The 22,300-nt window shown below is 38.0% G+C and overlaps 2 protein-coding genes across 4 annotated transcripts; one reads left to right on the top strand and one right to left on the bottom strand.

Moving 5' to 3' along the window:
• Positions 1-1,560: 1,560 nt before the first annotated feature.
• Positions 1,561-9,096, bottom strand: LOC125245994 (oocyte zinc finger protein XlCOF6-like). Of its 3 annotated transcripts, XM_048156822.1 has the most exons (6): positions 9,035-9,050; positions 8,390-8,467; positions 6,790-6,833; positions 6,474-6,706; positions 5,873-6,334; positions 1,561-3,719 (listed from the first exon to the last, which is right to left on the bottom strand). In XM_048156822.1, exons 4-6 carry the CDS (start codon positions 6,643-6,645, stop codon positions 1,873-1,875), a joined length of 2,481 nt encoding a protein of 826 aa, XP_048012779.1. In that variant the 5' UTR covers positions 6,646-6,706; positions 6,790-6,833; positions 8,390-8,467; positions 9,035-9,050; the 3' UTR covers positions 1,561-1,872. The 3 variants fall into 3 exon arrangements, with proteins under 3 accessions (XP_048012779.1, XP_048012780.1, XP_048012781.1); XM_048156823.1 differs by lacking the exon at positions 8,390-8,467 and having other exon boundaries at positions 9,035-9,096; XM_048156824.1 differs by lacking the exons at positions 6,790-6,833; positions 9,035-9,050 and having other exon boundaries at positions 8,390-9,028.
• Positions 9,097-9,835: 739 nt separating this feature from the next.
• LOC125245705 (gastrula zinc finger protein XlCGF8.2DB-like) lies at positions 9,836-20,333 on the top strand. The gene is made up of 3 exons (XM_048156422.1): positions 9,836-9,901; positions 12,715-12,872; positions 17,005-20,333. Exons 2-3 carry the CDS (start codon positions 12,788-12,790, stop codon positions 17,850-17,852), a joined length of 933 nt encoding a protein of 310 aa, XP_048012379.1. The 5' UTR covers positions 9,836-9,901; positions 12,715-12,787; the 3' UTR covers positions 17,853-20,333.
• The last annotated feature ends 1,967 nt before the right edge of the window (positions 20,334-22,300 follow it).

Here is a 22,300-nt window from a genome sequence, read left to right as displayed (position 1 = left end):
TGTTAATGTAACACTGAAGCAGAGTTAAAGTTAATGAGAAAATTAAGCAATTAATAAGGCTGTGACTGAAGTCACTTGTAGTTCTTGTGTTTTTCTTATTTCTTCAGTGATTATGCTTATTAACAGCAGGTGTTCATCACTAATATGCAATCATTACTTAATTGCTTAATTATCTCATTAAATTGAACTCTGCTTCAGTGTTATTTTAACACTATTTAGAGAGGGACCATATGTACTCTGAGCAGAGTTGATTTAACTCTGGGGATTTTGCGGTGTACCTGCACTTCCATCTTGGACTGTTGCTTCCCTTAGGTTACAAAGATCCAAAGTGATGGAAAAATGTACAGCCATGGCTACATGGGCCAACTCATGCCCTCAGACAAGAGTTGAAAGAAAGATAAACTTCACATATCATACAAGATTTTCAGAGAATGTCTTAAACAGTATCAGAGCACTGCTAATGCAGCACAGTGGAAGTACGTCAGATGCACAAAACCGACACAGGCCGAAGGTACATTTTAGTACAATTAATGTCTTTTTTAAATCCTACTCCTAGTGCCTCATTTGAGATCACCACTGATTTGTGTGAACAGTTTTTAAAACATTTTATCCATAAAGTCAATTGTATTAGGTCTAACATACCATCTCAAAATTCTTTTCTTCTAGAAACGGCTTCTCATCCAAGTTCCCATTCTCTTTTCCAACCTGTCACCTTCACAGCTCTATGATATTGTTCATAGTATGAAGCCTTTTTCCATTAAATGAAGTTGTTACTCCTATTATCAATAGCTCCGTAACTAATGTAATTGTACCAGCCACTTTAAAACATTAATTCAATTCACATTTATTGGGCATCCCAAGATAAAACAAAAGCAAATCAAAAATAATTAGCGTAGCTGCTGTTCATAACATTAACCAATGATAATCATGTGCATTTGATCTGATATAACTGGTGTACAAGGATATGAGATGCATTATGTGAATGCTTGGCTAAAGAGATGCGTCTTTAATCTAGATTTAAACTGGGTGAGCGAGTCTGAGCCCCAAACATTATCTGGAAGGCTATTCCAGAGTTTCGGAGCCAAATGTGAAAACGCTCTCCCTCCTTTAGTGGACTTAGATATCCTAGGTACAACCAGAAATCCAGAGTTTTGTGATCTTAAAGAGTGTGAAGGATTGTAGGGCGATAGAAGATCGGTTAAGTACACAGGAGCTAAACCATTTAGAGCCTTATAGGTCATTAGCAATACTTTATAATCGATACAGAACCAGTGTAGAGATGATAAAATTGGTGTTATATGATCATATTTTCATGACTTGGGGTGTGTTTCCCAAAAGCATCGTTAGCCAACTAACATCGCAAGTTCTGTCGTTACTTACATAGTTCAAAGATTTGGTGTTTCCCGAAACCATTGTTCAAACGAACATTAACAAACTGCATCGCAAACTTGTGTGGTTGGAACGACAGCTCTCGAGCTGTAGTTAGAAGCACAGTTTCTTGTTTTTATGCCATGGACTTAATAAATCCTTGAGCAAAATAAGCAAGCTGACATTAAGTACAATGTATATCTTTTATTTAGAATATATACAAATGTCATTTATATATTTAAGTTTGTCTTAAAGTAGACTTAAAGTACCATTTTTGAAGAGTGCATACGTGCTTTAGTACGTAAGAACAAGCATTTGATTTAATCTGGAAATAAAGCAAAATAACTGAGAAAAATGAGAATTAGTCCATTAATGCCATGTGTGTAGTTTATAGCAAAAAATTAGCATTAGTTTGATCTCAAACGGATTCATTTAAACAAGTCAAAATTATAAAGAGGTAAAAGCTGCAAATTTTCAAGGTGGACAATCACATTTGGGCCACATTCAGATGCGGCGTGACCGTAACCTTACTTTCACACAGATACGACTTTTCTGGTGCCATTTTAAACCGCCGAGCCATTTAAATCTCTTTCCACACAATGAACACAAATGTGGTTTCACATCTGCATGACTTTTCTGGTGTATCTGTAAGTGTGATGGCAAAATAAATTTTTTATTACACTGATCACAACTAAACGGCCTTTCTTCAGATTGAATGTGTTGAACATTTTTGATATTTCTCCTTTTTCGAAGCCTTTTTCCACTCTCAGAGCATGGTGACTTCTTTCCACAAGAGTTTTCCACGTGACGTTTCAGCGCTCTTTTATATGTGAAACTCTCCTTACACTGAAGACACTTGAAAGGTTTCTCTCCGGTGTGAAGCCTCATATGAATGTCAAGTGCTATTTTCTGACTGAAAATCTTTCCACACTGTTGACAAATAGAACAGTTCTCCTTTGTGTGAAGCCTCATGTGGAAAGTAAGGGTTATTTGACGTGTAAAACACTTTCCACACTCGAGACACACAAATGGCTTCTCTCCTTTGTGAGTTTTCATGTGAGCCTTAAGATTTGATTTGTTTGAGCATCTCGTCCCACACTGTTTGCAGACGTATGGGTTCTCAGGATTGTGAGTTCTCATGTGGTCTATAAATGTTTTTTCATACGCCAAGCTCTTCCCACACACTTTGCAGGTGTAACGAGTGTCGTCACTGTGACTTATCAGGTGTGCATCAAGGGTTGATTTAAGTCTGAAACCCTTTCCACACTGAGCACATATGAAAGGCTTCTCTCCAGTGTGAAGGGTCATGTGAGTCTTAAGATTTCCTTTGTGCGTGAAACCCTTTCCACACTGAGCACATATGAAAGGCTTCACTCCAGTGTGAATTCTCATGTGGGAATCAAGGTATGATTTATATGGGAAGTTCTTCCCACACTGTTTGCAAGTGAACTGCTGCTCTGCAGTGCAACGTTTTATAAAACTTAAACTGTTCTCTCCCGAGTGTTCTTTCTTCATGTGGGAATTAAGTTGCATTTTTTGTTTGAAACTCTCTCCACACTGGTCACATTTGAACGGCTTCTCTCCAGTGTGAACTCTCATGTGGGAATCAAGTTGAATTTTTTGTCTGAAACTCTTCCCACACTGATCGCATTTAAATGGCTTCTCTCCAGTGTGAATTCTCATGTGGGTTTTAAGGCTTCCTTTGTGAAAGAAGCTCTTTCCACACTGTTGGCATGTGCAAGGCTTCTCTCCAGTGTGAACTCTCATGTGCATATTAAGGCTTTGTTTATGTTTGAAAGTCTTCCCACACTGTTTGCAGGTGAACTGCTTCTCTGCAGTGCTACGTTTCCTAATAGTGTTGAGGCGTATTTTACACCTTAAATCATTCTCTCCCGTGCGTCCTTTCTTCATGTGGGAATTAAGTTGCATTCTATATTTGAAACTCTTCCCACACTGGTCACATTTGAACGGCTTCTCTCCAGTGTGAACTCTCATGTGGGTATCAACTTGAACTTTTAGTCTGAAACTCTTCCCACACTGATCACATTTAAATGGCTTCTCTCCAGTGTGAATACTCATGTGGGAATAAAGGTTTCCTTTTTCAGTAAAGCTCTTTCCACACTGTTGGCATGTGTAAGGCTTCTCTCCAGTGTGAACTCTCATGTGCACATTAAGGCTGTATTTATTTTTGCAAGTCCTCCCACACTGTTTGCAGGTGACGACACTGTTAGATTCAGTCTTCTGAACTCTTTTTCCTGATGAAGTTGTTTCAGTCTGCACAGATTTTTCATATTGATCTTTCTCTTCTTTTTCTTCCAGTTGTTGATTCTGTTTTTCCAGTGCCATCAGGTCTAAAGCAAAGATAAATACAAGTTAACACCAGTTTAATTTTTCAAAGCGAAGATAAAAGTATTAGCAAATCAAAAACAAACATTATGCAACAAAACTGTGTTATTTTAGACTAGTCCTGAATCTGCCATTCAGGTATAAAATATTAAGAAACATATAGTCCTCTTCACAATGCTCTGGTACTTGTGACAATTTCATTCAGGATTTAAAGTCAAGTTTTTAATGTATGTTTGTTGTTTGTAATATGAATTTGCACATGGTTTGTCTTAAAGCATAAGTCAACACTATTGCTGTGCATTTTCTGTTTAAAACTGCAGCAATCTAAAGACAGTTTCAAAAAAGTGGTCTGAAATTACTTGATGTTTGTGAAGTCACAAACTACCTTGGAACCAAGTGGATCTCTGAGCTTGTGCGAGCGAGTGGAGCTGGGGCTTATTAGCATATTTATAGATCCGCATATTTCAAATAATGCAAGGGTGTAGAGTAACATTCAGGCTATTTTTAAATTTGGTGATAAAAGATGAGTTTTAAGGGATTACAATTATTGACTACAGTTTAACTTTAAGCAGCATAATTCATTAAAGTGATACAGTGGTGTGAATTGATTATTTTTTTGCACATTTGTCACACTTTAATGTTTCAGATTTAAATATGAATCAAAGATAACAAAAGTAAACACACCATGCAGTCTTCATTATGAATTAAAAACTAAATCCAAACCCACATGGCCCTGTGTGAAAAAGTGCTTGCCCCCTAAACCTAATAACTGGTGGGCCACCCTTAGCAGCAACAACTGCAATCAAGCGTTTGCGATAACTTGCAATTAGTCTGTTACAGCGCTGTGGAGGAATTTTGGCCCACTCATCTTTGCAGAATCATTGTAATTCCGCCACATTGGAGGGTTTTCGAGCTTGAACCACCTTTTTAAGGTCATGCCACAGCATCTCAATAGGATTGAGGTCAGGACTTTGACTAGGCCACTCCAAAGTCTTCATTTTGTTTTTCTTCAGCCATTCAGAGGTGGACTTGCTGGTGTGTTTTGGATCATTGTCCTGCTGCAGAACCCAAGTTCGCTTCAGCTTGAGGTCACAAACAGATGGCCGGACATTGTCCTTCAGGATTTTTTGGTAGACAGCAGAATAATGGGACACACACCTTCCAAAAAGTTCAACTTTTGTCTCGTCAGTCCACAGAGTATTTTCCCAAAAGTCTTGGGGATCATCAAGATGTTTTCTGGCAAAACTGAGATGAGCCTTTATTTTCTTTTTGCACAGCAGCGGTTTTCGTCTTCGAACTCTGCCATGCAGGCCATTTTTGCCTAGTCTATTTCTTACGGTGGAGTCATAAACACTGACCTCAACTGAGGCAAATGAGGCCTGCAGTTCTTTGGATGTTGTTGTGGGGTCTTTTGTGACCTCTTGGATGAGTCGTCTCTGCACTCTTGGGGTAATTTTGGTCGGCCGGCCACTCCTGGGAAGGTTCACCTCTGTTCCATGTTTTCGCCATTTGTGGATAATGGCTCTCACTGTGGTTCGCTGGAGTCCCAAAGCTTTAGAAATGGCTTTATAACCTTTTCCAGACTGATAGATCTCAATTACTTTCTAATTTTTTCCCTAATTTCTTTGGATCTCAACATGATGTGTAGCTTTTGAGGATCTTTTGGTCTACTTCACTTTGTCAGGCAGGTCCTACTTAAGTGATTTCTTGATTGCGAACAGGTGTGGCATTAATCAGGCTTGGGTGTGGCTAGAGAAACTGAACTCAGGTGTGATAAACCACAGTTAAGTTTTAACAGCTGGGGGCAAGCACTTTTACACACAGGGCCATGTGGGTTTGGATTTTGTTTTCCTTTCATAATAAAAACCTTCATTTAAAAATTGCATGGTATGTTTACTTGTCTTATCTTTGATTCAGAACGCTCGGTCACAGTATTTTATTTACTGTTGGTTACTAGGTTTCCAATACCACAATCATCCGCTCTAAAAACTTAATGGAAATGCACCTAATTCGCATTTTTCTTTTCTTTTTTTGCGAACTTTGAAAAGATTTGCTTCACGTTGGGATGGAAACCTGGCTAATGTCAAGAGGAGCCAGAGATAATAACACTTAACAACTGAAACTCTCTCCATACTGATGATATATAAAAAGTTCTCACCTGAGTGTTTTCTCTTTTTGTGGTATGTAAGGTTTATTTTACGTGCAAATCTCTTTTCACAATAATGACATGTGAACGGCTTCTCTCCAGTGTGAATCATCATGTGGAAATTAAGGCTTGTTTTCTGAAGGAAACTCTTTCCACACTGAACACAGGTGTAAGGCTTCTCCCCAGTGTGACTTCTCATGTGGGAATCAAGGGTTGTTTTGTGAGTGAAACTCTTTCCACACAGTTGGCATGTGTGAGGCTTCTCTCCAGTGTGAATTCTGATGTGCACTTTAAGGTTATGTTTCGTAGTGATTCTCTTTCCACAATGCGGGCAGGTGAAGTCACTGTTAGATTCTGTCTTCTGAACTTTATTTAGTGAAGTTGTTTCAGTCTGTATAGATTTTCCTACATCCATGAAATCTTGTCTCTTATATTGATCTTTCTCTTCTTTTTCATTCAGTTCTTGATTCTTTTCTTTGAGTGCCATCAGGTGTAAAGCAAAAAACAAAAACAAAAGTTAATAGAAGTTTAATGGCTCAAATCAAGACATACAGCATTCTGATATTTTAATAAGGATCTAATGACTGAGTTCAGATTTGAGAATGAAACCAACCTGTTTGTTCCTCATTATCATCTTGTTTCATGCTGAAAGTTTCTTTAATCCTCATCTCATTACTCTCCTCTTTAATAAACACCATCTTTGTTTGTTCCTCAGTATCTTCATGTCTCAAAGTGAATACTTCTTCAATCTTCATGTCTTCACTCTCCTCTTTAATAATCGCCATCTTTATAATAGTGTGTCACGTGGATCTCAGTCGCTTCACCAGGAGTTTTTCTGTGTTTGTCCTATTTATGATGAGAATAATTAACAGAAAAACACATCCAAACTAAATTTCTGGGTGCTGTAGTGATGTGAGATTAAAACTAACCACTAGTGTGCAGATTGAGTCAGTAGATATAGACCAGAGTAGACCTGAAATAGAATAAAAGATAAGTTTTAAAACAAGTTACAAAACTGTTTATTTACTGGATTAAGAAACATTGGAAACACTTAGGTTCATTAGTTATCTACATTAGCTAACATGAACTAATACTGAACTGCACTTATACAGCATTTATTAATCTTTGTTAATTTCAACATTTACTAAATAAATAAAACTAGTCAAATTAAGAAACCCTTAAAAAACAGTAAAAGCATTAAGTTTACATGTGATTCATTTAAAATACTTTATAATTCCAATATCCAAATATGATACTAAATCCCACAGAAAAAAATGGTTTCTATTTGTAACGTGCTGTCTTTGAATTAAATCACTGCACATTATAATTTTTTACATATTAGAAGTACCGTGACTGCTGTACTGTCCTTGCTTAATTGAGAATTCAGTCACTGTCAGACAGTGGGAGTGAAAGGAGGGATCGAGCGTGATTGTGTTGCTGTCGATTTGCAGTCTCTTTTTATTGATAGGCCGTACGCATTTGTCAATCATCCCCTCTTGCCATTTGGGGAAATGAACCCACCCCCTGATTGGTCAAAATCTTTCTTTTGCAAGATTTGAGTACTATGTGTGCACAGAGCCAGGTTTTTGCATTGTATAGAGCGACAAATCGTATCAGCATACTTTGAGGTCAAAATGCGTACCCGCTATGAATCACAAAACTTGTTTACGTGTTAACATTTTTTCCACCACAGCTGGCAACAATCTTTGAGAGTTAGTTGAGACTTATAGGATAAATGTCTGCAACTGGTCATTACACATCTGAATGAGGAGGAGTATTTGCCCAGTACTACAATATCAGAACAGAGTTGAATGCTGTCAACAGGGTTCCTGTATATCTTCTTTCAGACGGACGTAATTGGAGATATATTTAAAAATATCCCTTCTCCTCTGAGCTTTATAATGGTTGTGAATGTGGGAAGCCCCCAAAATGCATCAATCCATCATTAAATTAACCCATACGACTCCAGTGGATTAATAAAGGCCTTTTGAAGCAAAGCGATGGGGTTTAGTAAGTAACAATATCCATATTTAAATCTTTATTAACTATAATAACTAGCTTCTGACAGATGGCCAAATGCAGAGATGTATGGCGGAAGAGTGACCTCTGAGCCGATGCAATGACGAGCACTGAAGCTCAGAGGAGAGAGCAAAGCAAAACACCGGTCACGAAGTCTAAAATTAGAGATTTTAAAGAGAATTGTCTGAGGAATTTGATATAAGAGAAGAGGAGCTTGAGTTTTTTGCCGCAAGTCAACTTACCCAGTATGAGTAAGGTCATCTGCCAAAAGCTGATAATTTTTGTTTATAAAGTTATAAAATAAAGATATTTTACTTACGAAAATGCATCACTTTACTTCAGAAAGCCTTTATTAACCCCCTTGAGTTGTATAGATTACTTTTTTTTGCTTCAAAACACGTGTTTAAAACACATCTAGCCCATTATAGCCGCAGTTGAAAGGAAAAGCAGAGAAAGAAGTACACATAGCGAAGCTCCTACTCGAGAAAGCCTCTTGTTTAGCTGAATTACCGTGCTTCTCCACTGGAACGTGTGTGTCTCCTGTGGAAATCCTGATGACCAACCACAACTCCTTTCTTCCTAGCAACTCTAAATTAATGTTTGCGAATTTTAAGCAGCGACATGATATTGACAACCAACGATTGTCAACTTACAACATTTTTCACAGTCGATCAAAATAGGCAATTGTTTTAATGGCATATTTACTTGTGAATGTCCACTGAATGTCCAATGTAGTGTGATTAACAAGGCTATTGAATACGGATGTCCGAATGTGCGAATATAAAACCAACTTTACCCAAGTAAAAAGATGCAGTGATAGATGGTATTTGTAGATGTGAGCACTAAGACTAACCACTAAAGTGAAAGTAATGGACTTAAATTACTAAAAACTCTCCAACTAGCACTACAAACTCATAAAAGAACACAAACTTGTTAGTCAAAGCCATCATTACACATGATTGTGTTTGTTAGATTTGCGCTTCGATTCACTGAATCATTTGCAGCGTTTTTTGACTCAAGAGTTTCATAAAGCTCATTCCTTGCCTGAATTTGTGTTTATGATAAACCAATTCGCAATACATTGTTTGTAAAAGCTATAAAGTTGCCTGAATTGGTTGCATTGACGTAAATACTTTAAACGCATAAAATTCAAACCTCTCTTCAGCCGAACCACAGCAGATGTGTACCTGGAGCGCAGCGCAGCCTTGTGACGTCACACGACGCCATGCCAAAATAAAAGTCCTGTTCATGCTGCTGCTGTCTAAAATCACAAAAGTGCACAGAAAATTTAAAATAGATGTCAGAGTTGATTTCTTGGTGAAATACATATTTAAAGTACTTAGTGTGAGATTCTGTCTAAAAGGCAAAACTTTAATGTCTGAGTGTAGAAACCACAGAGACAAATGTACAAGTAAAATAAATCATAAAATATACAGTATAGTGATTATTTTATATAATATGGTAGCCATTCTGACATTTTTAGTGGTTCTGCATAACAGTAAATGTGTTATGTCCTTTATAAATAATACTAATACTATTTATGGTATCACATACAAATATACATCTGAATATATCAAACTTAAAAGATTACCAGCTGTTTATTTTGTTGCCCAATCACATTGCGCATCCCACTGATCTTTTCACTCCCCATTAGCAATTGTGTTGCTCGATTTAACTTTTCAGACCACCTTTGAAACCTTTTTTTAGTCTTCAAAAAGCACATTGCAACAAATTTAGCTTTTTTAATATTTATTTGGCAACTGAAGAAGGTCTTATAGTCGCATTAGGATATTTAAATAGCTTTTATAAACGTTCACTAGAAGAAAAAAAAAAACGTTTTTATGTGCATCTTGAGACAAAACAATGGCACTGACATATTTTAAGATATGTCAATGCAAGTTTCTTTCAGTTAAAACAGCTCAAACATGCGTTTTAGTCTATGGGACTTTTGTTTTGGTATGCCCGTGTGACGTCATCAGGCCGCGCCGCGCTGCTGCTCTGTTGCGATTCGCTTAAGAAAAGGTTTGTGCTTTTAAACATTTAAAGTGTTTTATGAGCAAACCGTTCTGATAATTTTAGTTCTTGCATTAATTGTAAAACGAAAGCTTTTTGAGTATATAACATCGTGATGCTTTATCAAACACGTTATTTCTGTGAGTAAAGCGGATACACGACAAGACGTGTCTCATTTAAATCAGTAAATCAGTTTATTTTTAGTTTGTTCTGTGATAATTAATTTAGTCGTGTATTAATATACTTGTTTATTTATTCCTTTATTTAATTATTTACTTCTATCGCGGGAAATGAGAATCGCGATCCATCATTTTGCGAGCAAAGATGGAGATAAAAAAAATAAACACAATACCACGCAATTTTCAAACTTTACACATTATGCCTGTGAATGAGCCTTAAATCACAGTCAGTTGTTCACTACAGACAGTGGAAATGTAGCGATAGTGGGGAAAATAGAAACATTTATACTTCCTTTTTGTCAGTCAGTGTTTGAAGCAGCTTTTGATTTTCATCAATTTTCATCGATTATTGTGCTGTTCAAGAAGTGATAAAGACTTATTATAATGAATAATGAGAATATTAATAATTTTTTTTATTTGTTATAGCATTAGTGGCATTAAAATATTTTGTTGTACAATGAAACAAAACAAAAAAGTGCTGACGAGTAATATAAGTTCGATGATACATTAAATCATTTCCAAAAGCAATTAGAAATAATTTACAAATGCCTGTTTTTTGCTGTGGTTTCATTAACTGACAAATAAAATGACATTTATTTATAAAATTAACAGAGAGCAAGAGATAGCGTTGTGATTTTTCCGTTTGCATGATGACATTAGTTACGTTAGCGTATATGAACAATGATTCAAAGGAGAAAACGATCATGTTGAAGAGACCATCTGAAATAGTGAAGTCTTCAAAAAACTGTACTATAGCATACACAGCACCATCATCGGATGCTAGGCGTGAGTTTGTAGAAGACTAAGCCGTGTGAGCAGAGATATCCCGCTCGAGAAAATGAAGAAGTTGAGGCCGTTTCTAGTCAAACACTGCTAGCGAAGAGGATTGTTGTCTGAGAATGAAAGCAGCCTTCATCAAACACACTTTCCTCATGTTTTTGACAAACACACGGAAGCAGTACTTCACAAGTTCAGCGGAAAGAAAATGTTTGTTGTGTTTGATGAAAGAATGTAAGACACTCCTCACAGTCGAGCGTGAAGCACTATCAGAGCTAAACGAAGAGGCTGGCTATCATGTGTTTTAATGGAGATGTTTGTGTGAGATGTAAAACTTAGAATGGACTAACTTACAGCACTTTGACAAAACATCCAGTGTTTTGTTCTGGATTTTGAAATGCTGTGTTTTGTTTTTTCTGTATTGATGCAGTTTAAAATGATACCAGTGTATTTTTAAATGCTTTAATAAATTACTCTTAAATTGCATGAGTTTCAGGATTTCAATTGATTAGCAATGTTTTTTGATTACTAAAATTTAATTTAACCATTAAAACTGATTGCAGAAAAAAATGAAATTTGGGAAAAATAAAACGGATTTCATAGAACCATTTAATATTACTTTGATAATGTTATTTAAATAATATTATTGGGAAAACAAGTCAAATATCATCTTGATATCGTCAAAGGCATCAGTGATATTTCACTATTGTCGATACACAATATTGAAAAAGTATGCAGTTGACCGTTTGCAAAGACCCGCCTCCTTTAGTTACTGTTGCTATGTCCGACAAGCCATGCCGATCTCTCACCACACATCATGTTCTCACGCAGTGAAAAATACATCGCAGAGCAAAGAGGACACTGACAATGCGTCGACAGACAAGACAGAACAGGTTATTTTTTGATTCTCAAATTTCAAATGCTGTAATTTTTAAAGAAATTCAAACAATAAATTCCGTTTTGTGTCTCTTTAATGTGTCGTGACAGATGCTGTAGCGCCCCAGTTCAAACATCTCGTGAACCAATCATCTCTTCCTACTAGATAATTTTATAGCATCAAATAAACATGAATGAACATCAGAAGGAATGTTGTTTCAATCACAGAAAGACGGTACACACCATTTTTCAAGTTCAAGTCCACCGAGGTTAATCTTCTAACTCCCCTGACTGACTGCTTTGTTGGACAAAATGGCAGATTCGGTATTATGATTGGTTAGATTGCCTGTCAATCAAACTCCTGGCGAAGGGTCAGTTAAAGTCCCCATGAAATCAACATTTAAGTTTATTGGCTTTTAGTAAGAATTCATTAGCCTTACTGTTATCTATAAGCTAGTGTGCACCCAAAAAAAACAACAACAACAAAATTCACATTTAGAAGATATCATCGTTCAAAACTCACTTCTGCCAATATGGATCAATGATTTTGATGACATGACGCAGCACTTCACCTTCTTATTAGATTTTCTGTCCAATCAAATGCTCTCTAGAACCTAGTGTCCCGCCCCCTACATTATAAATAGATGCTGAAGCTGTGTCTGAAATCAGTTCAATTACACAACAACAGTGTTTTGTTGGCCTGAAAACTCAACATTTTTAAAAGGTTTCAGAGTTTTTGAAGTTTTTTAAACCAATACCGTAATCATCTCTGTAAACTACAAAAACGTGAATTTGTGAAAACGGTGACATCATGCACATGCGTATTGTGTGTTCAGTCTATAGGCGTGTAGTGCTCTGTAAAAGATTGCCTAGCTGTGTAGGCGTGTAGTCTTTCTTTACAAAGTGACATCGCCATCTACTGGCCTGGCAGCATAATAAATTTTTTCTCGCTTTATTTTTCTTTCTGTTAATTATTCTCATCTTAAACAGGACAGAGCATACAAAAAACACAGAGAAACTCCTGGTGAAGCGGCCGAGATCCACGTTACACACTATTATAAAGATGGCGTTTATTAAAGAGGAGAGTGAAGACGTGGAGATTGAAGAAACATTCAGAGTCAAACATGAAGAAACTGAGGAACAAACAGGTTGGTTTCATTCTCAAAGCTGAACTCAGTCATTGATCCTTATTAAAATGTCCAGCTCTACAGAAATGAATGATATTTTTGAAGAGTGTCCCAATTAAAATGCTTTTAATGGACAAGGAGCGGGTTTCCTCATGGACAAACATGTAGAGATCACATAATAGAGAAGTAGTATTAGATGTAGTCTAAACAAAACAATTATTTAGTGTTAGCATTAAGCTCAACATGTACTCCATTTCTATTATTTAATTATGCAACCATATCTAAAAACATTGTTTTGTTTAAAGCAAAACATAAAATTTAATAGTTGTCTATAAGTGATTTTTTTCTCACCCTCAAATATCAAACTGGTGTCTAGTAAACATGACTTTTTCCCCCAGTCAGACTGATTGAAACATCTGTGCATCTTTTACTTCTGGAAGCTGTATGAAAGATCACATCAGATCATAGTAGTTGCTGAATGTGTGTTCAAGTTTGTGTCACTCTGGACGGACTTTGAGCTTCACAGCAGAACCAGTGCTGTAACTTTGTTTTAACTGCATACAGTGCCTAAATAGGCAACACCAAAGAACTGAACTAGGTGAATCTAATCAATTAACTAACTTAATCTAATTAACTAATTAACGTTCATGTGGCCTCGTAATTCCCGTAGTTACGAGATTCTAGCTTGTAAAAAGCGTTCACATGCTTGTAGAGCTCGTAATTACAGCTTGTAAGCTGGGAGTTTCCTGAAAGCTCCCACATGTACCACCTGACCGCTGTAGATTAGTTTGGGCGTTGATAGTGGTGCCATGGAAATGCACAATTCCCAGTCCAGGGACCAAAAGGATGTGAACAGCTCTGAATATAATGTCACGTGAACACAGCAAGAGTCAACCAATGAGGGCATAGTTAGAAACTATGACAATCAGCATAAACATTGAATGACCTGTAAAGCCCCGGGTATACTTCACTTTCCACACTCGGACGCGTCTTGCACGCAGTCGCATCCGCGCATCTTTCAAAGTATACTAAACCACGGATGCACGCAGATGACCAAGTTCGACACATGCGCAGTGCAATTTTTTTCTATACTATTACCAGACATCGTGTCATCTTACACACTCTTCTTCGACGACTGCACATTGTGCTCAGTACTGTGCGTATTGCCACCTAGTGGACTCTTCTGTCCTGCTTGAGCATGCGTTGTTGCATGCCCACCGTCCGCGCTGTCTCGAAATTTTGGCTGCACTCGGACGGGGTGTGCGGCTGGCCATGAGCTCTTCGCATGATGAAAATTACGTCATGCAGGCGGTTCATGCAGACGGTGCATGAACCCGGACGGCCAAAGTATACCCGGGGCTTAAAGGGATACTCCACCATTTTTTCATATTAAACTATGTTATTCCCTTAACTAAGACGAGTTGATACATACCTCTCTCGTCTCAGTGCGTGCACTAAATCGCTCTGTCTTGCGGCGAAACTTTGTTAGCACTTAGCTTAGCCCAGTTCATTCAATAGGGGCCAAGCAGAGAAGCTACCAAACACCTCCACGTTTTCCCTATTTAAATACAGTTACTCGAGTAGTGTAACTCGACCTAGGACGGTAACACAAAACAAATCGTTGCGCTTTTCTAAGCGTGTAAAATGGATAACTATATTGTATGGCGGAATACCATAGCAAGTGCTCGGGAGCACTTTGACTTGGCGCAGTAATATCTTCACTCGTGAAAAGTCCTCTCACCGGCCCCCGCTCCCTCTCATTTCCGTCAATAGAACCAACGTGACCTGCACCAGTAGTAATAGTTTGAGCAGAGTTGACGAAGTATCAGGTTGTAGGAAGATAGTTTGTGGACAATCATGGTTATAACGTGCATCGTAAAGGGTTGTGATAACAAGGAGAAGGTATATAGTGCCGTCATGTTTCACAGAATTCCAACTCACCACATACAGCGGAGAGCTTGGTTAGCTGCTTTGAACAAGAATCCAAAAACACTGTTGCTGTTCGCAACAGTCACACTTGCACCACCAATTGCTGTTTGCCCGTGTTCTTTCGCCGGCTCCGGTCTGTTCTGGTTCGTATCTTTTTTCCCTCTCACGGTCCATAAGAGCTAATTCCTCCTCCGTGTACTCGGGTTCAAACAGATATGGCTCTGGGTCTGCTACAAACAAGTCATAATCATCTACAAAGTCCGCCATTGCAAATGATCTCTTGCAGTTTGCTAATAGCACAGGTGGTAAAAGTCACGTTGGTTCTATTGACGGAAATGAGAGGGAGCGGGGGCCGGTGAGAGGACTTTTCACGAGTGAAGATATTACTGCGCCAAGTCAAAGTGCTCCCGAGCAATTGCTATGGTATTCCGCCATACAATATAGTTATCCATTTTACACGTTTAGAAAAGCGCAACGTTTTGTTTTGTGTCACCGTCCTAGGTCGAGTTACACTACTCGAGTAACTGTATTTAAATAGGGAAAACGTGGCGGTGTTTGGTAGCTTCTCTGCTTGGCCCCTATTGAATGAACTGGGCTAAGCTAAGTGCTAACAAAGTTTCGCCGCAAGACAGAGCGATTTAGTGCACGCACTGAGACGAGAGAGGTATGTATCAACTCATCTTAGTTAAGGGAATAACATAGTTTAATATGAAAAAACGGTGGAGTATCCCTTTAAGAATTACATAGTTTTGGGCTCTATTAAAATGTTCTTTATGAATCTATAATAAATTTATATTCATTTACTCAAGTCAATTTACATGTACTGTGTAATGAAATCTAAAATTATTTCTTTTCCTGTGGTTCCCTCTATAACATTATTACAAAATGTTGTAGTCCGTCAGTCATTTTAAGTTGGGAAACATTTCTTTTTCTAACTTCTCCTAAACCACTTGAAATTTTGTATGTATCATCTATGACACTTAAGACAAAAAGTTATCAAAAGAATTTTAAATTGCCAAACCGTTTATGCCCATTCATTTTGCAGCCATGAGACCCTCTCCTCCTCCTATCCTCTCCCATCTAGAGACCCTGATGACAAAATGTTGTCAACAGAATTTGGATTCATCAACTGGTTTAGAAAATATAGTTTAATAAGTGTATGGAGCCACTTATTAAACTATATTTTCTAAACCAGTTGATGAATTCAAATTCTGTTGACAACATTTTGTCATCAGGGTCTCTAGATGATACATACAAAATTTGGTGTTAATTGGACAAATGGTGTAGGAGAAGTATGTTTTTCAAAAACCTCAACATAGCAGAATAATATAGTGCATGGCAAAAAATAAGAGATAAACATTTTGTTCAGCTTGAAAACAATCATTTTGATTGTAACCTGTATGGTTGTGGAGATGTGAGCAAAAACATAAAAGTTCTTATTATAGCACCACCTATGGTCCAATCATGGTGGGTGTGTGCACCCGAGTAGTGGGGGACATTTGGCAGCATCCTGCCAAATTTGGTGGTTCTATGACTTATGGTTTTGGTGGGACAGACACTTTTAGGGCAGAAAAAGAATAATAATAAATATAGCTGCGAGCAGCAATTATCGGGGTTCAAACCCTATAAGGCCTTTAAGAACATTTTTAGTTTAATTTAGCAAGCCTGGAACCATTTCGATCATATGCGGGAAAAGACCATTTACAGCCAAAACAGGAAATTTATGGTATATGAAGCTTTTTAATCGAGGTTGAGCCAAAAACCTAGGACTAGTTTGCCAAAGATGGTTTTTGAAATAATCCCAGTATTTAATGAACAATTTGATGGACAGCAGCAGACCTAGAGGCAAAGTTGCTCAGAATAAGGAGTTCTACCATGTGGAATGTTGCAACAGAAAGGGCAGCTCTCATCAGTTGGGCAACATGGTGGTTGCACCAGTGCAACCTTTAACAACATTTAGATGCAGAAGCAGGAAAAAGGGTAGCAAAATGCAACTATTTGATCACAGTCTGGAGCCCTGATGTGGCGATTTTGGTTCAGGGTCAAATCGCCACCAACTGGCCTCCTTTATTTTCCCACTTAAATGCATCTGCCCACTTTGTGATGATGGTGCCATAGTGCTTGAGCCTTTTATCGCTGCTTACAGATATGTTGATGGCTTTGATGTGTCTTGCTTTGTGCCATTAAACTGGGGTTAACATGTATTTGTCCTTTTTTGCCTTAGACCTTATGGCGCTGAAAGAGGAAAGTCAAGATGTGAATAAAACGGAAGAGAAAGATCAGTTTGGGAAACATCATGATTTAACAACTGGAGAATCATTTAGTTGCTCACAGACTGAAAAGACTTCACAAAAAAGGGCTCAAAAGACAGCGAATAGAAGTTATTTCACCTGCCAACAGTGTGGAAGGAGATTCTCTCAAAAAGGAAATCTGAAAACTCACATGAGAATTCACTCTGGAGAGAAGCCTTACACATGTCAACAGTGTGGAAAGAGCTTCACACACCAAGGAACCCTTTATACCCACATGACAGTTCACACTGGAGAGAGCTCTTATGCCTGCAAACTGTGTGGAAAAACCTTGACACGTAAAGGGAATCTTAAGATTCACATGAGAACTCACACCGGAGAGAAACCTTTCACATGTGATCAGTGTGGAAAATGTTTCACACGTAAAGAAAGCCTTAATAACCATGTGAGGATTCACTTAAAAGATAGCTGTTGTATATGCCATCAGTGTGGAATGAGTTTCACAGACAAGAAACAACTAAAAACGCATGTAATAACTCACGCCGGAGAGAAGCCTTACATGTGCCATCACTGTGGAATGAGTTGTGCAACCAACACAAACCTTAAAGTCCATGTGAGAGTTCACACTGGAGAGAAGCCTTACAGCTGCCAACAATGTGGAAAGAGTTTCCCTCGAAAAGAAACTCTTAAGACTCACATGAGAAGTCACACCGGAGAGAAGCCTTACTCCTGTAAACTGTGTGGAAAGAGTTTCACACATAAAGGAACCCGTTATAGCCACATGAAAGTTCACAATGGAGGGAAGCGTTTCACGTATCTTTAGTGTGAGAAGAGATTCAAACATTAAATAGATCTGAAAAGTCAACTGCAGATTCATTCTGCCAAGAAATTGCAGTGCTCTGAGTGTAATAAGAGGTTTAGACCAAAGGAGCAATTTCACTTGTTCATTCACCCTGGAGGAAGTAAGTGGGTCCTCGTAAAGCATGTAAAAGCATTGATTTAGCTTTTAACAACTTGAAAATCCATAAAAAGTCTTAAATATTGGGGGAAAGTCCTAACCGTTTGCAAAGATTTAACATTTTTGGAGCACAAACAGAGGAGACTTTTAAAAAGGCAAACATGGTTTTGATTGGCTGGAGATTGTGATGGTAACTGATTTTCATGCTGACCGAGCTGCTGGATTGATTTGGCGTGTTCAGGTGGACAAGAAGATGGGAAATGTACATTTTTTAAGTGGCATGAAAATATCAAATTCTCAAACTGGTTAAGACCAGTACCAGGAAATTATTGAAAAGCTTGTTACAGAATTTGTAAGAAATGCTTTAAACTTGGCTCTATGGGTGTTAAGGCAGTCGAACTTGAACATTCAAGGAGAAAAGCACAAGCGATATGTGTGATAATGGCAAATCATAGCTCGTACACCTCTAACAAAAATATTAAGCCAATTTTTAAGCAAACTTTCACAACTCCAAGCTTGTGAAAACATTCAAATGTGGACAAGACAGAACTGCCTATGTCATCAAGTTTGGTTTGGCTCAGTAGATATTATGTTTCCTTGCTCACTTCCTCAGCATTACTTGGAGGAACTTGGAAAGAAGAAAATATTACCACAAACAGGACCAGATTTAGAAAATTGTTTCTAAGGTGGAATGAGGACTATGAGGGGTGGCTACACCAAAATGTGCACCCATTCTTGATTTATAGCTTGACATACACATTCGTGTTCATGAATATGCTAAACAGTTGCATTTCCACAAAGTAGTTATTTAAAATAAACAGGAAAATGTCCATATAAATATCCAGGGCACCAATTCAGGACACTGTAATGTCAACAGATTCTAAATGCCTTGTAAGATTATGTCTATAATTATTACATATAGAAGACAAGTAGTTTTATTAATATTAGATAGGCTACTTGGTAATCACAAGTTTAAAGTCTGCGTGAACTGGAAGTTGCAAACAACTTTTCTCCAGTGTTGTGACGTATTTCCAAGTGAAACAGAATATTGGATAGAGGGCAGAGTTTTACTTTAGCGCTCCTCCTCGCCATCTCTCGGTCATAGCAGATGAACGGTAGCAGAGGAGTGTTTACGCGTTTTCAACCCAAGCCGTCAAACTGACGTTATCAGAGAAGGAACGCCATTCCAGACCAGAAGTAACTTCATATTTTGGTTAAAGATTACCGCGACAAACAATTTTTTTCTGTGTTTTAACTTGCACGGATTGATTGTTATCCTCAAGACTAGTAATATGCACTAACAAAGTTAATAAGGTCAATTTTGATTTCACTTTAAGAGTAACAAAAACTTTTGATTTGGCTAGAAATGCCAAAATATCAAAGCACAGACTGAATCTGATTTTTATTTTATTTTATTTTTTTTTTTGAGTTTCTGTTATCTGTTATTTACAGAGATGGAAATGTCTTTATGTGGATGTTATGGAAGGTCACCAAGAACACCCAAGCAACTGCATAGCACAGCCTAGCAACTGCATAGCACAGCCTAGCAACCACCCTGAATATCCTAGCAAATGCGTAGCAACACTTTCTATCACATCTATCCTGATTCAACTTCAAACTATTTAACTTGAATTTAAAACACGAAATTTGTCTTTCAAGATTTTCAGTCTAGATAATTTAATTGTTTTTTTTTCACAGATTTTCAACCCGCTTTGTAATCAAGTTGTTACAACATCGATAGTACACACCGTGGCCCAAAATGAAAAAAATCCTGGACTCCATGATTTGATCATTTTTGTATTGATTATGTTTCTAGCATGTTATATGTTTGGCAACAGTACTTCTAAACCTAATTGATGGAGTGTGTAGATTTTCATTTATTGAACAACCATGTAGGAAGACACATCATGGCGATATTCCAGGATGATAATGTCAAGATTCATCATGCTTAAATTGTAAAAAGATTGGTTGGGATCAAAAGTCATTTGTTAATTAAATTGAGTGTGCTGCATCAGTTGCAGCTCGCAATGACTTATAGTTGTCATTATTTTATATTGTTTTATATAATTATTTTTTACATGATTTTGTGCTACATTGTGTCATCACATTGAAAAGTGGTACAGGAAACATTTCTTACATTTGTATTTTATACTGGAATAATTCTGGGGAGGCAAAGCTATAGATTCGACCTTGCACCCTTGCTTTATTTCATATCATTGACCATTACACTACATCCGTCTTACCTGTCTTTTAGTAAAGAGACTGCTAAAGGTTTTATACAATATACACTGTGTGCTAAATGTTAATTCAAAAGACAAAGAATAAAAACAAGCAAAGTTGAACTAATGTCATGAAAAGTGGGATGTGTGTTATTTTTGGAGTGGTGATTGACTGCTGTGGCTGGAGAGTATGTTTTATGCCATCATTTTCTGAGCATTTTTCTGAGATATATTTTCCAAAGAATGGAGAAAAATTGCAATACTTTGTTACGTCCCCCTTTTGTCTAGGGGTGGCGGGAGAGCAACATATAGAAATAAAAAGTAATAAAAGATATGTCCCTTCAAAAACACAGGGCAAAAATGAGAGAGAGTTGGTTCAGTCTGCACTCCCAGAACTCACACGAACACAAAATAACTCTTGAAAAGGTTTATTGAACAAAGTCTCTTATAACAATCAAGGATAAGGCAAAATAATAAGGATAACTCACAAGTCACTTCTAACTTTGGGAGGGGGTTAAAGCCAAAATAACAAACAAAAGGAGTAAGCTAACTGGAGTAAGGGAGTCTAAATAACCTATCAAAACAAAACACCAAAATAAACAACAAATCCCTTACCTGACTGCCTCACTAACCAAAAACAGGGGAAAACAGGGGTTAGTAAAAACAAAAGGGCACCCACCTCCTTACTGCATCTGCAACATTAATAATGGGACAATTACACACTGCCACAACAGCAGATACAACAGGTTTCTCTCAAAGAAGCTTTCACACCAGCAAATACAACAGGTTTCTCTTAAAGAGGCTTTCACAACAGCCAAGACAACAAAAGTTCTGGGAGGGAAGACAGGCCACACTCTCTCTGGGGAACAGCCAGCTCCTGCGGTGTAAATGCAAGCTCCTCTCCATACTCTAACGAGGAACAGGTGGCATCAATTGGGCTCCTGCAAGAGGACAGGGAGGAACAGAGGAAATAGGGAAAAAAACTACACTTCCCAGCAGGCTGTTGGGCATCAGAGAGACAGTGTCACATACACATTCACAGAATTACAAAACAATAAACGATATACGTCCTGGGACGTAACACCCCCACCCATAAATTACAGATTACCACAGTAATTTGTAATAATTCAACAAAAATGTACTCACGTACAAAGGCACTAAATATTCACAGGTCAGCTGGCTGCACTGTTGGTTCTGGACAGCGCATCAGTCATGACATTTTCTACCCTTCGCTTATAACGAATTTCAAAGTTCTCTTGCACAATGAGGAACCAGCACATCAAGCATTGATTAAAGTTGCACTTGAGACAAGAAGGTTGAGGGATTGTGGTTGGTCAACTCCAGAGGCATCTTCCTGCAGTAGAACTGCTCCTATATAGCAGAAATAGGAGCAACCATGACACCAACATTGTAGTTTGCACCAGGGTACATGCACAAATCTTCAACAAAACCATCACAACTAAAGCAACCATCTTCCCATCACAAAGCTGAGAAGCATCCAGTGGCATTTTTGGACACACTTTGAAAGGGGTTCTACCAATAGATGGCTGGGATAGTGCATAAATAGAGCAGTCTTTTAGTTGATCTGCAGCAGTGACATGCTCATATAACAATACTGCACCCACCCCAGCTGTGTTCACAACTTGAAAAAGGTAGAATAAAGTCGGAAGCAGTAAGTACAAGAGTACTACTTTCAGTACTTGCAAACAGTAAACAGAAGAGAAATCTTTCTCAGAAGACTGCACAGCAGCGATATGGTCCTTCCCAAGCGTTATGGGACTTTGTTCCACCTGAAACACAGCAGGAATGATAGGAGTGTCCATCATGGGTTTAGTCAAGACTTTATACTTGGCAGACTCAAACAAAGGGATAACAGAGTCTGAAAAGTCAGTAGTCTCCACCAGTTTCTTGGATTGAGAAAGAAGAGGATCACTAGGTACTGTAGTGGAGGACCTGGTAACCAAAGCTGCTGGTCCACACATGTCAGGGTTATTCAACATGTTCGGAGAAGAGAACACCTTGCCACCTGCCAGGTCATTCCCTAAAATTACACTGATACCCTTCACAGGCAGTTCAGAGCACACGCCTATTTTG

The sequence above is a fragment of the Megalobrama amblycephala genome, linkage group LG14 (genome assembly GCF_018812025.1).
Source record: "Megalobrama amblycephala isolate DHTTF-2021 linkage group LG14, ASM1881202v1, whole genome shotgun sequence".
Taxonomy (NCBI): domain Eukaryota; kingdom Metazoa; phylum Chordata; class Actinopteri; order Cypriniformes; family Xenocyprididae; genus Megalobrama; species Megalobrama amblycephala.
This window is presented reverse-complemented; position numbering and strand designations above follow the sequence as displayed.